General features: G+C 38.3%; 1 protein-coding gene across 1 annotated transcript; it reads right to left on the bottom strand.

Moving 5' to 3' along the window:
- Positions 1-14,297: 14,297 nt before the first annotated feature.
- Positions 14,298-15,999, bottom strand: LOC125540602 (tyrosine N-monooxygenase-like). Its single transcript, XM_048704207.1, has 2 exons — positions 15,070-15,999; positions 14,298-14,927 (listed from the first exon to the last, which is right to left on the bottom strand). The coding sequence occupies exons 1-2, from the start codon at positions 15,997-15,999 to the stop codon at positions 14,298-14,300; spliced, it is 1,560 nt and encodes a 519-aa protein (XP_048560164.1).
- Positions 16,000-16,474: the final 475 nt, after the last annotated feature.

Below are 16,474 nucleotides of genomic sequence, written 5' to 3'. Positions count from 1 at the left end.
CGACCCCTCCCTTGATCCTTTATATAGGGGCAGGGGGCACTCTAGACACAAGTTGATCCTTGAGATCTGCCTTAGCCCGTGTGCGGTGCCCCTGCCACCATATTCCACCTCGATCATATTGTGGCGGTGCTTAGGCGAAGCCTGCGACCGGTAGGAACATCAAGATCGTCACACGCCGACGGAACTCTTCCCCGACGCTTTTGCTGGATCGGAGCCCGGGATCGTCATCGAGCTGTACGTGTGCTAAGAACTCGGAGGTGCCGAAGTAAACGGTGCTTGGATTCGGTCGGATCGGGAAGACGTACGATTTTACTTCCTCTACGTTGCGTCAACGCTTCGCAGTCGGTCTGCGTGGGTACGTAGACAACACTCTCCCTCTCGTTGCTATGCCATCACCATGATCTTGCGTGTGCGTAGGAATTTTTTTGAAATTACTGCGTTCCCCACAGACATGCATCTATAAGGACAACAAACAACATTCACAAAAATATCTTGTACATAGATATTCTGTTTGTTACTTATACATACTATTAGAGTACTTGCGGCATATTGCTATGCGTCGAGATTTTTTTGATATTATGTAATGGATTGTTCTTGATGTACTTTTCTCATATTGCTTTATTGAAGTATGACTGAGAAGGCGGTGTGGGATGATGCCCATCTGAAGAAACTCATTGACATATTGAGAGAAGAGGTTGAAAAAGGGAATAGGCCCTTAGGTTATTTAAATAAGAAGGGTTGGGCAAACGTTTTGGGGAAATGGGAAGCAAGAACGGGAAAGAAGTATCCCAAGTATAAATTCAAGAACAAGTGGGATTCCATAAAAAATGAGTACTTGGTTCATGGAGTTGAAAAATGAAGCAACTGGGCTTGGATGGGATGATGCAAAGAGAACTATTGATTGCTCTAAAGAATGGTGGGATGAACATATCAAGGTAGGACTAGCCATTTTGGTTTTTATTTGGCATGGTTCTATATGACTGCGGTATCTCACTTGTACATTAAAATCCATTTCAGAGATGCCAAGAGAGTACAGGAAAGAAATGCAATCATATGAAGTTCAAAAAACCGGGACCAAAGCACCTTGAAGATTTACACGTCATATTTGACAAAGTACATGTTACTAGGGCTAGTGCTTCTTGTGCTGGAGATATATCTTCTGATGAATCAAGTGATGATAATGGAGTTCCTTTGGAGAAACCCAATGATATTGCTGAAATGAAGGAGGCATCTTCGACGAAACCAAAACCAAGCAAGAAGCGCAAGCAACCTTCTAATGCAAATGAGGAGAAGGAAGAGAAGAGTCCATTCTTACGATTGTACAAGCAGACATGCGAGAAAATAGAAAGTGGAGTGGAGAAGATAACTTCAAGTGTTGAAGCATCATCCGCTCCTCCAACAAATCATGTCCCTACCATTTCAGAAGTCATGAAGATGGTCAAAGAATGTGGTGTGAAGGAAAAAACTGCTCTAATGCACACAACCCTCACTCTTATAGTGAAACCCGAGTTTAGGGAAATCTTCAATGTTCTTGAAACAAAAGAAGGGAGGTTTGATTTTTTGGAGAGGGAGCATGAGAAGGAGATGTTGAAGCACGTGTAGTGAATCATGTTCGTTTTTTTGGAGACCTAAATTTGCTTTTGTTGTGGACCAAATTTGGTTATGTTGTGGACCATATTTGTTTTCGTTGTGGATGTATTTGGTTTTGTGTGGACCATATTTGCTTATGTTGATTTACCGTACTTATGTTGTGAGAAATATTTGCTTGTGTTGGTAACCATATTTATGTTGTGAGAAATATTTGCTCGTGTTGGTAACCACATTTATGTTGTGAGAAATATTTGCTCGTGTTGGTAACCACATTTATGTTGTGAGAAATTTATGTTGTGAGAAATATTTGCTGTGTATTAACCATATTTATGTTGTGAGAAATATTTGCTTGTGCTATTAACCATATTTATGTTGTGAGAAATATTTGCTCGTGTTGTTAACCATATTTATGTTGTGAGAAATATTTGCTCGTGTTGTTAACCATATTTATGTTGTGAGAAATATTTGCTGTGTAGTTTGACCATATTTATGTTATGACCATGAATATTTTAATAGATTTATATTCTTATGTAGATGGATGAAAGGATGGAAGAAGTTGCCATAAAGGGACAAGAGGGAATGAAACTTCTAGCTAAACTTGCGAAGCAGGGTGCTATCATGGGAAACCTAGGTAACCTCTATGTTGAGCGATACTTGAAAAACATGCAGAGTGCCTCAGCAAACAGGACTCCAATGGTTCATGGAGTGTTACGGTCGACCTAGATATTTCTATAAAATGTTTCAAATGGGCACTAATGTTTTCATGGCACTTCATGATTTTCTTGTCTCTACATATGGGTTGACATCAACCACTAATGTTTCATCAATTGAGTCACTGGCCATGTTCTTATGGATTGTTGGAGGCCCTCAATCATTTTCTCAAGCCGAGAACCGTTTTGTACGGTCACTTTGGACAGTTCCTACTTTTAGCCATGAGCATGAAAATATTAAGGAAGAGGGTTTCTGGCCTCATTTCAAAGGTGCTATTGGTGCCATAGATGGATCACATGTGCCAGTTTCAGTGCCTGCAGTTGATGCGGTTAACCATAGATGCCGGCATGGTTTTACATCTCATAATGTGCTTGCAGTATGTGACTTTGACATGAGGTTTACCTTTGTGGTTGCGGGTTGGCCGGGCTGTGCACATGATACAAGGGTCTTGAATCACGCATTAGCACACTTTCCTTCATTTCCTATACCTCCCAAAGGTATAATGTACTAACAGATGTCGTCATTAATTATATTCTTATGTGCGATGCTAACTTTCTGTTCTTTTTCAGGGAAATACTACCTTGTGGACTCTGGGTATCCAAACCGAACGGGTTACCTTGCTCGTTTTAAGGGGAGTACATACCATTTGCCGAATTTCGTCTTCGCCGTCACCGTCCACCTGAAGGGAAGTATGAGTTGTTTAACTCTTCACATTCATCCCTTCGAAATATCGTTAAGCGTGCTTTTGGGGTACTCAAGCAAAAATGGTACATCTTGAAAGGGGTGCCAAGTTTCTCACCTCGTACACAGAAGCATATCATCATTGCTTGCATGGCATGCATGGCATTGCACAATTTCATTCGTGATATCAAGTTGAGTGACAAAGTTTTTGATAAATGTGATGCCGATGATGAGTATGTACCTCCAGTGCTACGAAAGGAGGTGGCACCAACACAAGTGGATCCCGTTGAAGAAGAGGAGAACGAAGATACCATGAACAATATTCGTAGTAGGATAGCTGATGCTTGTCTTGCGATGGCAAGATAGGTTAGTTATGTCAATGAAGGTCATCATCATGTGAACCATATGTGTTTTGCATGTGCTCCATGTCTTCCATAATAATATTATGGCGTAACTATCTATTTGGATGTATGAAACATCAAAGCATAATCATTAAATTGCGTATGTGTTAGATATGAATCATTTTATTCTCATAATTTTCCTTTGCAAAATGGTTGTTAAATTGCCTACCATATACGTATAACTACTCTACGGTCAACTAGTAAATTAACACATTTCACTATGACCTAAGGGGCATTACAGAACATTCACAACCAAAACTACAGTTTCACAGATGTTTCAACCAAACGGCTTCCAGCTTTTCCACAGCAGAAAGTTCACAGCAGCTTTTTCACAGCTCACAGCTCACAGTAGCTTTTACAGAATCTGCAGCTCAACCAAAACACAGCCCTTAAAATTCGGACAAATTTTGCAACGGGTGCTTATTATCGCCCGTTCTTATTCTATTACACAGCTCATTCTACAGCGCCACACGCGAAAATAAAAAAGCTTGCCTACAGCATGGCGGTATTTCAAACCAGGCCTAATAACGCAGTTGCGCCCCGGGTTTTTTTCTTTAGTTTGTTCACTGCTTTGCATCGTTTATTGGGGTTTATTTGGGGCTTTCATTTATCTTTTATTATTTTTTACTATGTTGTGTTTTCTCTTTCCGTTTCTATTTTTGGATTTCACATGTTTTCTTCATGTATTTTTTTCCTATTCATGTATAGTTTTTCCATACACATTGTATATTTTTATATATCAGAATGCATTTTATACCATTTTTAATTTTTTAAAACGTTAACATTTCCTTCCAATATATGTTTGATTTCTACTTTTTTCATACACATTGTACATCTTTTGTATACACTAAATCATTTTTCAATATATGACCAAATTTTTTGAAATTAATTGTTTTAACTATTTTTTGAAATAGGGTGTTGAAAATTTTTTCAATACATGTTGAAACTTTTTTGTATGATACTAATCATTTTTATCCACATTATGCAAACATTATGTTAAATGGAATAAATATTTTTTCAATCTCACAAAACTCTTTTGTTTCAAATGGAATCATCATTTGTTTATGGTCAAACTGTTTAGTACACGGACCTTTTTTAATAATTGTATAATTTTTGGTAAACTTCCCCGTAATTTTTTTAAAAATGGGGAGAGTGTTTTGAAATCTCACATTAGATTTTGGTGATGGTAAAAATATTTTCTCTAAGTTGAATGAACTTATTTTTTTTACAACTGGTGTTTTACATTTTAAAAAATGGTGCAATGAACACTTTTTAAAGAATTACTGATTTATTTTTTCGTAATGTATGCATTTAGTATTTAATTTTAAAAATATAAACAAAAGTGTGAAGAAAAACAGTCGTGATATCAGTGTGGCGTTAGCATGACAAGACCACTTGCTTAACTGGGCCAACCCACTACTTGTTCTCTGTAGGCGATACTGCCTTATGTCTCTCATATGGCGAGAATAAGACTTTTTCCCCAGAAATTTTAATCGGATTTTTGGAGGACATGTTGGCTCTTACCCTATATATTGTTTATCTATCCTTGTGTTTGGGAATCACGTGAATGAATAGGCCATAAAAACGGTTTATTATAATTTGTAGCTTCTTATTCTACTTCATGACTATAGTTATTGCACTGCCATTTTAATTACAGAAAAGATGTTGTAGAAGAAGCACAAAGCTGTTGTTACTGGCGTACTGCTCCCAAGCCGCTAACATGAGGTGGTAGGGTTGGACCTTACGAATCTAAAGGTTACCCGTTTAACTTCTACTTAGGAGGTCCACAACCTTTAGGGCCACGCTTGGAATCGTTATTTTGATATCCCATACCTCCGTATAATATGAGCTTATTTTTTTTTTCCCGAACCGAGCCAATTGGATTGCTGGATTATTTTCCTTCCTCCATCGGCCTTTGCCCTGGTAATTTTTATAAGTTCGAGCGAGGACACAAGACAAGATAATGAAGGCGACCAAAGACTTTAAGGATGAGCTAGCCGGCGGAAACTTGAGTCGACTGTCCTCCCTACACCAATTGACTCGGCCACTGTAGTCTGGAGGCCACCGGGCGCTTTTGGATGGTGGAACATTTGGAGCTCCCCTCCAACTTTGTCGTGCTGAGGAGGCCGATCTAGAGTTCGACGACCACTAACGGGACTTTTCTACGACCATGTGCGCAGAGGATGCTTTGGGTCGCGCCAATAAGATGTTATCTTGAGATCGATCTGCCGATAAGTGCAACATCAGTCTTGGAACGTGATGGGCATTGTCTCCTCGTTGTTTGGGGGATGGCGGCGGATTATAGGGGAAATATATTTAGTGTATTTTACTGGTACAATAAGATACATGAGTAACCATTCATGTTTTTTATTTCGAAGGCAATCCAAGTGGGGCTTTAACCTAAACAATTTCCTACAAGGTTCTAAGGTCCAACACCAAGGATGACCAGATCGTATCACTTTAATTTCGACAGCCGGATAACCCCCGCGCCCTGCCCCTAGTAACTAAACCTGTTGTAAGGGGAATAAAGATTTTTAAAATCTATTGCAACTTATCACCGTTTTAACAAATCACTCATGTTATGAATGGATTTCAAATCGATTTTTAATGCCGACTAATTCTAAGATAGAAGAATGATGCAAACTTCTCTAAGCCCTTTCATGCCCAATAAGAAAAGTGAATAAACGTTTTACATGCAACTTTTTAAGCACAAAATATGTATTATTGAAAGCGTCAGTTTATTTTCTCTTTATAGTTCAAAGTGTTCTTTTGCATGTCCTTTTTATGTAACATCCAAAATTTGCCATTTGAATGTTTTAAAATTATAGCTAAGCATCTATTGCATTTTGAATTGAAGTGTTGTGGCAGTTGAATTTTTAGAGGCATTGGGTACGGTATCAGTTTTGACTTCAATTCAAAATAGCATTTGATTATATTGGCAAAAAGAATCCCTGCCAAATACTTTTGTCAAAAAGTATGAGAGGGAGGTAGCATGACAACCGAAAAATTATAAGAAAATAATGTCAAAAGAAATGAAAGTCAAATAGTGTTTTATTTGGATTTTTCTAAAAAATAATTTTTACTTTCGTTTTTTATTTTGCTCTTGAAAATAGTCCATGTTTTTAGGATTTATTCTCCTGATCATTCGGAAATACAATATGTATATATATTATTTTTATTTTCTACTCCTTTTTGTTTCTTTATTTCTCTAATTATTTTCAAAATGGATGTTTAATAAATAAAGGACCCCCCTCATCTAGAGAAAACCGAAGTAGCCTCCCCGTGGACCACCGAGCCCTGGGAGCCCCCTCCACCGTAGGATCTAAATCGCACGACCATAATAGAATGAATTTTTTTATTTAGGTCTGAACCATTTTCTCTAGAGCTCAGTCGTCCGCCCGCATCCGAAGTTCGGTCACTAGCCGCAGCCAATAGTGCTTTGTCACGTAGCCCATCAACCGACTCGTAGTTTTTTTTCCTTCCTGGTTTCTTTTTAGATTTCGGAATAGTTCCTATTTTTAGAAAATCCATATATTCTAGAGTTTTTAATATTTTTAGTGATTCTTTTTGCATTAGGTTAGAAATTTTATGAAGTTTCTGTAGAGGACAAGTTTGACTATTTTTAAAAGTTAGAAATCTGAATTTGCATGAATTTCATTCAAACACTTGATTACAAATATATTTTGTTTGAAAATAGAATTTAAGTTGATTCTTTTTGAAGTTTGTCCCAAAAATAGTAGTTTATTCAGTAGCACTCATGATTTTGTTTTTAATTTATTTTATAAATTTTCTTTTAGCAAAATAGTATTGTTTTAGTATTTTATATGATTAGTGCTATTTTCTTTCCTTTTAATTGTTTTAAATTATTTGCTTTAGTCCTTTTTTTGACAAGTTCTATTTAGTTTCTGTTATGTTAACCGTAGCCCAATTATATGTAGTAAAAAAATGCTTGTATTACTTTGTTTCTTTTATCTTTCTTGAAAACTAGTTTTGATCATTATGGGAGTTTTATAAATGATTTTACTATGATTCCTTTTGCATGGAAATTTTGAGTTGATTTTATTTCTGTTATGTAGTAAAAACTTTGTTTTTCTTTCTGTTAAAATTTATTAGTGCCAGAAAATTTGTTTGTAGCCTGTTTTACTTGTACTAAGACTTTGCATTGAGTTTTATTGTTTTCGTTGGCTTTGTTTTTAGGTTTCTTTGTGTGTATTCATTGACTGTTTTATTATTAGTTTTACTTACTGTTATAGTATTATTTTGTATGATGGTATGCTTATGTATGTCTTGTTTGTTTCGATAGAGTACCCGGAGTGCGAGGCTTGTTAGTACCATTCTGTAGAGTTTGAAGATCGTCACCAAGGCAAGTCATTTGATCGTGTATTTTATTACCTAGTATTTTTATTTCATTAGTTGATATCCTGCCCACCATGCATGCAAGTAGGTGAATTTGATTTTCTGTTCTTGAGTAGTATCATGTGGTAGGTTGAACCCAAACCCCCTTGTCACCAATGCATGAGAGCGTTGTAGTTATTTTGCTATGCTTAGTAGACGGGGGTGGTTGAGTGAATTACATGGGAATTGTGAGAGTTAAGTTGATGGCTACAACCCAAAGACTTCAAGATCTCAAGATGAACTTAAATGTCACTACTGGATTGAGGACAGATGGAAGGGCACCCTGGAGTACCTAGTGGTTGAGCCAGGGATGCATGGAGAAGCACCATGACATCTTGCGGAAAGCTTCACCGAGGCTCGAAGACACGGATGAATATACCTTGACCGGAAGCTTACATGTGCAGCCACAAGTCACTATGGGCTTTGGCTTGGTTGACCCTAGTTGTGACTTTGGACGGACTGTGCCAACAGATGTAGAAGAATAGTAGGAAATGGATGGGCAACGGCAGTGGCCCAGAGGAACTCTATGGAAGAATCGTTTGTCCCGTCCTCAAACATCTAGCAGTGCGAGGACACAAAAGGAGGGAACGATTCTTGTGGGTGAAGTGCAGAAGACTCTGCAGAGTGGAAAACTAAAAAATTTGCTTTTCACAAAAACTTAAACTTAGAGTCCCACAACCAAAATTGCTTATAGTGATAGCATTTTATTATTGTTTCCTCTCTATGACTTGCCGGCATATCCAAAATGCCGACCTACACGGCTGCGACATGTCATGTTGCAGAGGTTTGTTCCGACCAGGAGTGTGGCTACGATCTACGCTCGGTGATATGCCCTTGGAGTCGGATGGACTCGCTATCTTCTATGTCTTCTGCAGTAGTTTATCTCATGAGTTGGCCTTCGGCCGAATTTATTTTATTGTAAGAAAGACTCTATATGAGATTCGATGTAATAAAGCAGGTGTGATTGAACTTTGATATATACATTAATGTACTGTGTGTGCGATTGAACTTTCATATATACATTAATGTACTCTGTGCTACAGCCTGATCTTGGGACGGTACAGATACACAGAGACTTGACCATTTCGGGTGGGGTCGGTACATTTACTTCCGCATGTATTGTATATTTTGTTTTAACACTCATTAGTGATTGCACACCAGAATTGCGAGCCATTTTATTCTCCCATATAGTATGATCTTACTTTCTTTTTTTAATGAAAATTTAGTATTTGGCACATGATATATCACTGAAATAGCATGTTACTCTTAATGTATATGCATCTTGTGTCAGCAACCGTGTTGTGATTAGAGCTGGACCAGTCTTGTATTAAGCCTGGTCTTTGATTAAAAAAAGTTCAATGGGATGGGCGGCACTACAAGCCAGCTCAAGAGATAATCCACTTTTAGAACCTGCCACACTCGTGTCACTTGTGTTGTCCCATATGAACTGATACACACAGAACATCTAACCATAAAAACAGAAGCCCACAACTAGAGTGATGTGTCAACTGGTAACTATAACAATTAGTCTTTTTTGTGGAATAACTGTAATAATTAGTCAATGGTCCACTGAGGATTTTTTTGAATGTAACTAATTCTGATAAACTTGTTTAATGCTTCAAATCTAACCTTTAAGCACAAATTCCATAAAGAACAAACAAGTATTTATGTTTAATTTTTTTAGTTTAAATCACCGGGCACATAAAGAATTCAAATATTTTCTTACAAATAATTTTCTATAGTTAACAAGTTCAGGATTTGTGCTGCTCCTGTTGTAGGCACACACAACTGGTGTTCATGGTTAATCCACATCTAGTCTCGAGCAGCTCGTCTGAGTTATTATTTTAAATTTAGCTAGCTGCTAAAGGCTTGCTGAAACGACAGGTTTAGAATTTACATTGGCCTTATGTGGTTATAGATGACATCATATTGCTTCTTTGAGATGACGTCGCTCCTCTGTGCATTTGTTGGCTGCTAAAAGCAAGACATTTAAGCATTCAAGAGCAGCAGGTGAAATCATAAGGACAAGCAAGTTGGTCATTATTTTCCTAATAGTATTTTCTAGCTGAACATCCATTCATGAATGTCCCCTTAATCTCGAGTGTCGTCGAGTGCCTACTTTGCCGGGTATGGTGCCAAGTTTGTAATAAGAAATACTACTATAGAGTACAACGACGCACGCAACAAAGCTGTAAGTATATGTCCCAGTGCTCACCATAGAGCTATATTCTACAGATCAATCATATACAAAAGTTGGCACGATAGATCATCTCCACAAAATTTAGGAGAAAGAAACAAGCCAGCAAGTTTGTGCTACATATCGTGGGCCATATTTCTAGTTAATTATACTAGTACAAGAAGACGTACAACGTCAAAATTTAATCCATATGGTCCGAGCTGCCAGTTGCCTAGAATCAGAATATATGTTTTCCTACCTTGTGCTTCTCTTGTCTCCATGTTGCTTGCCTTCCCGTGCCTTGGGTGTCTCAGCTTTCTTCTAGATGTGTGCACCTACTAATAGAAAGATCTTGGCCACAAATACTCCACTTTTCATGATAGACATATATTCACCAATGATTGGTTGGGCTAAATACTACATTTATTTGCTCAGAAGAGGAAAGTTGGCTGTGCTCGTATGTAGTTTTTCCTAGGACCATTCCAACAAGATGCTCAGAGGTGGGTGGAGAAAAAGCTCAAAAGCCATAGTTCATGTGCTTTCAGAGGATGTAAATCAGTCTTCATCCTTTCGCTTTTCAAAGCCCTTGAAATAAATACTTAATTTTGTTTATCAGAAATTCACAGATTCTCGATCTCCTTGAAAGAAAATGTGTTCCATCAGAGGGGTGGGGGTAATTTTGCCGAGAACAATGTCCCTAGATTTGGCGGTAAATGGCAGGTGTGTGAGTTCCTTGTGTCAAAAAAAGCTATGTACCCGCCACTATATCTGTTAGAGGATATAACGTTAATATATTTCCACAACACATTAGAAGTCAGATCTACCTATAACAAGAAGCACCATCATTTCTTGAGTTGAATTATGTACTTCCTCCATTTCTATTACCAGGTATCTTTTATGTGCATGGTGACCAAGACATTGTTGTGAGGATTATTTCACCTGGTTATAATGTTTATTAGAGCAGTAATTACCAGTAGCTAATTAATGATTCTTCAAGTTTAGATTAGGGATATGAAGTCATACTCTTTCGACAACAAATTGAAATTCTGATCTACCTATAACCTAACAACTGTCATTGCTAGAGTTGAATTCATATACCCCCTCTGTTTCTTTTATCAAGACTCTTATTTTGTGCATGGTTACCAATACATTTATTTGAGGATTATTTCCCCTGCTTACATGTTGCTTGCACTACTAACTAACGATAGCTAGTTAGAGTGAGGCATTTTGAAGCCTAGACACCATGAAGTTTTTTTTAAATCTCAAAATGTATACTTTAAATCTTTAAAATATCCAGTAATATTTTCTACATGTTTATATGGATATTTATATGAAGGGTATAAAGAATTACAATGAAGTACATTAACATGTGAGCTACATAAAAAATTAAAAAATTGTGCATTTTTATAGTGAATACTAGTATGTGTATTGTTCCCTATTTTTGAAATCACATATTTTTCTTTGTGTGTAGATCTCACCTTAATGTACATCATCATCAAACTTTACACATGTAGTATACATCCTTATGAAGGTGCACTATTGTTTTCAGAATTCTTTGAAACTTTAAAATGTTTTTTTTAAACTGAGATCCATGGAGCTTGAGCTCTATTTTGGACTTGCATAGCTAATTGACGAGTCTTACAGTTTCTGGGGAATAGACTAGAATCCACAAGAGGAAGAAGGAAAGATACCTAAAAATTCAAAAATTATCTCAGAAACAATACATTTAATAAAAAGGACTGGATGCATCATGTATGGATGGCCACTTATATTCCAAAAACATTAAAAAATGAGCAAAGGTGAAAATGAAGTAAAATAGAAACTGGGAAGGAATAATGAAAATAGGTGGAAATTATCTGGTGCGCTCAGTACGTCAACCTCCACTGGGCTCCCACGAGGACGACTATTACCTACTGGCTCAAATGAGAAATTTCCGTGTACTCTGGCCCCGTTCATATTTAGGTCAAAATAGTAATAAGCTCGCTCCGAAATACATCACATACTTTTTTGAAGGATCAGTCTTTGAACAAAAAATATTCTACTTTAGGCAAAAATTAATGTCCCATCAAGTAATAGTAATAAGCTAGCTACGAAGTATTTTATGTCAGTGAGTAATAATATGGTTAATTAATTTCCCATCAAGACTTGACATCTACGTATGTATCGACGAATATTATGTTTAAATGACACAAGCAGGAATGGATCTTCTTTTTGTAAACTATTCTCTCCGTTCAATAATATAACATGTTCTAAGTTTTTTCTGAATCAGCTGTATATAGAGACGTTCTAGTGTGTTTGCCACTCATTTAAGTCTGTATGTTGTCTATATTGAAATATCCAAAACATCTTATATATGTGAATGGATGGGCTACACAACAATAATATATACTGATATGTATCTGAAATTTAAATGCACTCAGTGATATGTTTTTTACCAGCAATTGCTTCTGGGGACATGGCTGGTTTGTAAAAATAAAACACTATTGTGGATTACAAGGACGCACACAAAACTGTAGCTATTTTTTTTCCACCGGTCGCTATTGAACTAAATTATACAGCTCATCATACACAAGTTGACAAGTTGGCACGATCGATCATCTCCGCAGAATCAAACAAGCAAGCACGTAATAAATTTTGTAGGCTATATTCTATTGAAATTTTGTACTATATGCATACGGTCGGGGTCAAAATTTATTCCATGTGGCCTGAGCTACCTGCTCGCTGCATGTTCATAGGAAGTGAGGAATTATGCAAGAGACTCTTTGACGACATGCCGTCAATACCTATCAGGTCATGTATATTTGTCTTTCTTGACGGCCTTCGCTGCATCATTTGTTAGAGAGACTCTCTGTAAGAGTCCGTATGCATGCATGTCTTGAAGTCCCAACTACTAAGTCACGATAAACTAGTCGAGAGAAATGGAGATAGGAAATCTAACGAATCACTAACTGCCAAATGAATGAATATACAACGTGTGCATGTCCTACTCATAGTCGCCGTGGTTAACTTACGGGTGCTTCTAGTTCTACCTGTCGTTGGTTCATGCCCCACGGCCTACAGTCTCATAATTTTTGCTTACTCCACATGAGCGTGCACTTTTGTTATATTATATAGATCCTGGACAATTTTTTGTCTACTTTACGGCTTGTCTGTGTGGATACCTGTGAGCATTAATGCATGGGTGTATTGCTATCTTATATCCCTATTTAGATTGGCTTTTAAACATTAATTTGTATAGTTGTATCTTTAACCGGACATGATTCCATGCTTATCTTATTTTTTCTTTTGACACACGGTTAAACTTAATAGGAATCCTGCTATTTTTGCATTTGTAGCTTATTTTCGAGCTTGACAAGAAAATATTTGTAAGCATTAACATATGCTTGCATTGATTTTTTTATATGCCTATTTGGATTACTGAATTTGTAAATAAGCATATTCCAATATTTGTATCTTAGTTGGACACGACTCCATGGTTAAAATGAATTGGAATTCTACCATCTGTCTCTAGAAGCAATCGTGTATGTGAATGTTATTCTTGCACCATATATATTGACGGTGCAAATATGATACTCCCTCTGTAAAGAAATATTAAGAGAGCTTAGATCACTATTTAGTGATCTAAACACACTTATATTTCTTTACAGAGAGAGTACGTGCAAGCGAAAGAAGAGAGCCAGAAGAGCACCATGTACAATACTGAAAGTGAAGTGTCGAAAAAGAATATGAAGGAATTTGAAACATTGAAGGAATACAAGATGTCATATGACAATGTGTTCTACCAGTATATGTGTGCCCTTCTTTGTTTCCACGACATTAAAAATGTGGAAATATAATTCTGTATTCATATTATACATATTAATGATACAAAACTATTTATCTTCCCTCCATACGTATTTCTTCACCAGTCTTCATCTTATTTTCTTGTAGATAATTGTATTTAGATACTAAGAGGTGAATAATTATAGGTTATTCCGCTGGTTGTCACATTGTAATAAACATTAGCTTTGTACATTTATGATGCGAAGGTGGTAGGCGACAAATAATTTTATAATTCCATGAACTGTTTGCAGAGTATCATAATGCTAAGTGCATACAATAGATTTAGTTCGACAATACAATAAAATAACAAATTTTGCTGCTTCTGCCCACACAAACAGTGCACACAGCCCAACAACACACATTACATTAGCATTGTCATTGCTTTATTTCTACAGACACACGTTGTTCCCTTTTGTTTTTTGAAGAACCGAGGAAGGCACGACCACTGAGGACATGGGATCTACAAAATTCTTATTAGGATATATATTCCTGATAATTGGTTAAAACATGCATTAACTCTATTAAATTTTCTCATAGAGATGTGCGGCCAGCCGTGGTTTAGCTTGCAGAATCAGGGGTTCAGCTAAGGCAAGGGCGCCGGTATTGCTTTCTTGGAGACTGATTCTGTCAACTCCAGGGGGCTTCGTCCAGGTGAATCCCTGCAACATCCTCGCAAACAACATCACTGTGACTGAGGTACCAAGTGAAATTCCGGGACAACCCCTCCTCCCACTACTAAATGAAATAAAACGCAGTCCTGGTTCACTGAGGAGCACATTTGCGGTATTCAAATGCCTCTCGGGCTGAAAATCAAGTGGTTCGTTCCAGATCTTGGGGTTCCGACCGAGTCCCATCCGGCTTAAAATGACATGGCTATCCTTAGGGATGGTGTAGCCAGCGATAGTGGTGTCTACCATGGCGACATGGGGTGGGCTAAAAGCATGGTATGGGTGTATGCGGAAAGCCTCTCGGATGCATGACTTGAGATAGTTTAGTCGTGGAATGTCAGACTCCTGGACTAGTTTATCTTTACCGACAACGGCGTTGATTTCATCAGTTGCTTTTTTCATCACCTCTGGCTTGTTCACCATCTCAGCGAGCGCCCACTCGACAGCATTTGATGGGTTGTCGATTGTTGCATACATCATTTCCTACATCGATATAGGAAAAAAAAAAGGTCAGTTTTCTATCAAAAGAAAAATGGGGGATCAAATTCTTCTTGCACTTCACGAATGCATGCATGGTTGTTTGTTGGATTACTGAATAGTGATAGAGGTTGAAATGCGCACTAACCACTATCTGTGCCCGGATATCATCCACGGACAACAATGGTTGGCCATCTGCATCATCTAGATAAACCAGGACGTCCAGAAAGTCTCTGGCCTCTTTGCTTTCACCACCATTCCGAAGATTCGACCTTTCGATGATCCTCTTCTCAATGATGGGGTCATGAAACCGGTTGAGTATTCCCATGACATCATTGGAAACCTTCTCATGGCCCTCCAAATCAAGCCCTACGAGAGCTGGGAAGTAGTCGGACACGCAGAAGTTGTAGAGATAGTTGAGGAGCGTGAAGAGAGCGGCGACATGTGCCATCTCATCATGTCCGGGTCCGCTAGCTGACGAACCCGGCAGCTCGCTGCCAAAGTATCTCTTACCCAACACGAGCCTTCTTATCATGTTACCACAGAAATGTTGGGCAACATGTCGCACGTCGACTAGGCTGTTTGGACATGACATGCAGGTGTTGTTGATGTACGTCACGAGGTGGTCACACTCCTCCTGCCGGAGATGATGGAGTTTCTGCTCCATGGACGCGGTGAGGATCTCCGAGGTGAGGACGCGCCTCATCTTCTTCCACTGCACTCCATGTGGTGTCACGATGGTGCCCTTGTACCCGAAGCTGAACGAACCCGATGCAAAGGTTGCCGGACGGGAGGCCAGCACCTCATCCTTCTTCCGCAGCACCTCGCATGCTATCTCCGGGCATGTCACGGCGACGACATGAATGGCTCCGAGACGGAGGCACATGATGTCTGTGTCCATCTCCTGGAGCAGGCGATGGATCCACTGGAATACAGCCGGCTTGTTCCACATCATCTGGTGAATGTTGCCGATGAAGGGCAGCGTGGGAGGCCCGGGTGGGAGCTGGTGTTGCTCACTTTTGACGGACAGTAAAACTTTTCTATTTTTCAGTGCAAAAAACACAAGTACGGTGGCCATGGTAATGACCAGCGTAGCAAAAGTCGTAAGACTTGAGAATCCGTACATTGTTTGCGAACTCATTCTGCATGAGCTAGCTGTACGGATGCTATGAAGTAGGATATATAGATGGAAAGTTGTGCAATAGGATGTACTGAATAGATGTGCTGAGATTTGTGTTGGGAGACACTCTTGCTCTTGGTGCATCTAGCTCGTTTCAGAGGGTATTAATAGGACGATGTGCTAGCTAGGCTCCAACTGGCCCACGTACTAAAGAAAAATAAACAGATGTCTAAACATCGTAAGGAGCTAGCTCCTCTCCATATCTATACATATGTTATATGAATATTTATTTATTGATTGATTGATTGGAGACTCTTTCAGTACACCAGATTAACTCACATCATTCAACTTGTCGCCACGGTTGGATGTAAGCTAAATGGCTAAAATAAAATAAGGATGTGACTTAACTATTAAATTACCAAAACTAGAGACA

Source organism: Triticum urartu, chromosome 2, assembly GCF_003073215.2.
Source record: "Triticum urartu cultivar G1812 chromosome 2, Tu2.1, whole genome shotgun sequence".
Classification (NCBI taxonomy): domain Eukaryota; kingdom Viridiplantae; phylum Streptophyta; class Magnoliopsida; order Poales; family Poaceae; genus Triticum; species Triticum urartu.
The sequence above is the reverse complement of the archived record's forward strand: the minus strand, read 5'-3'. Positions and strand labels throughout refer to the sequence as shown.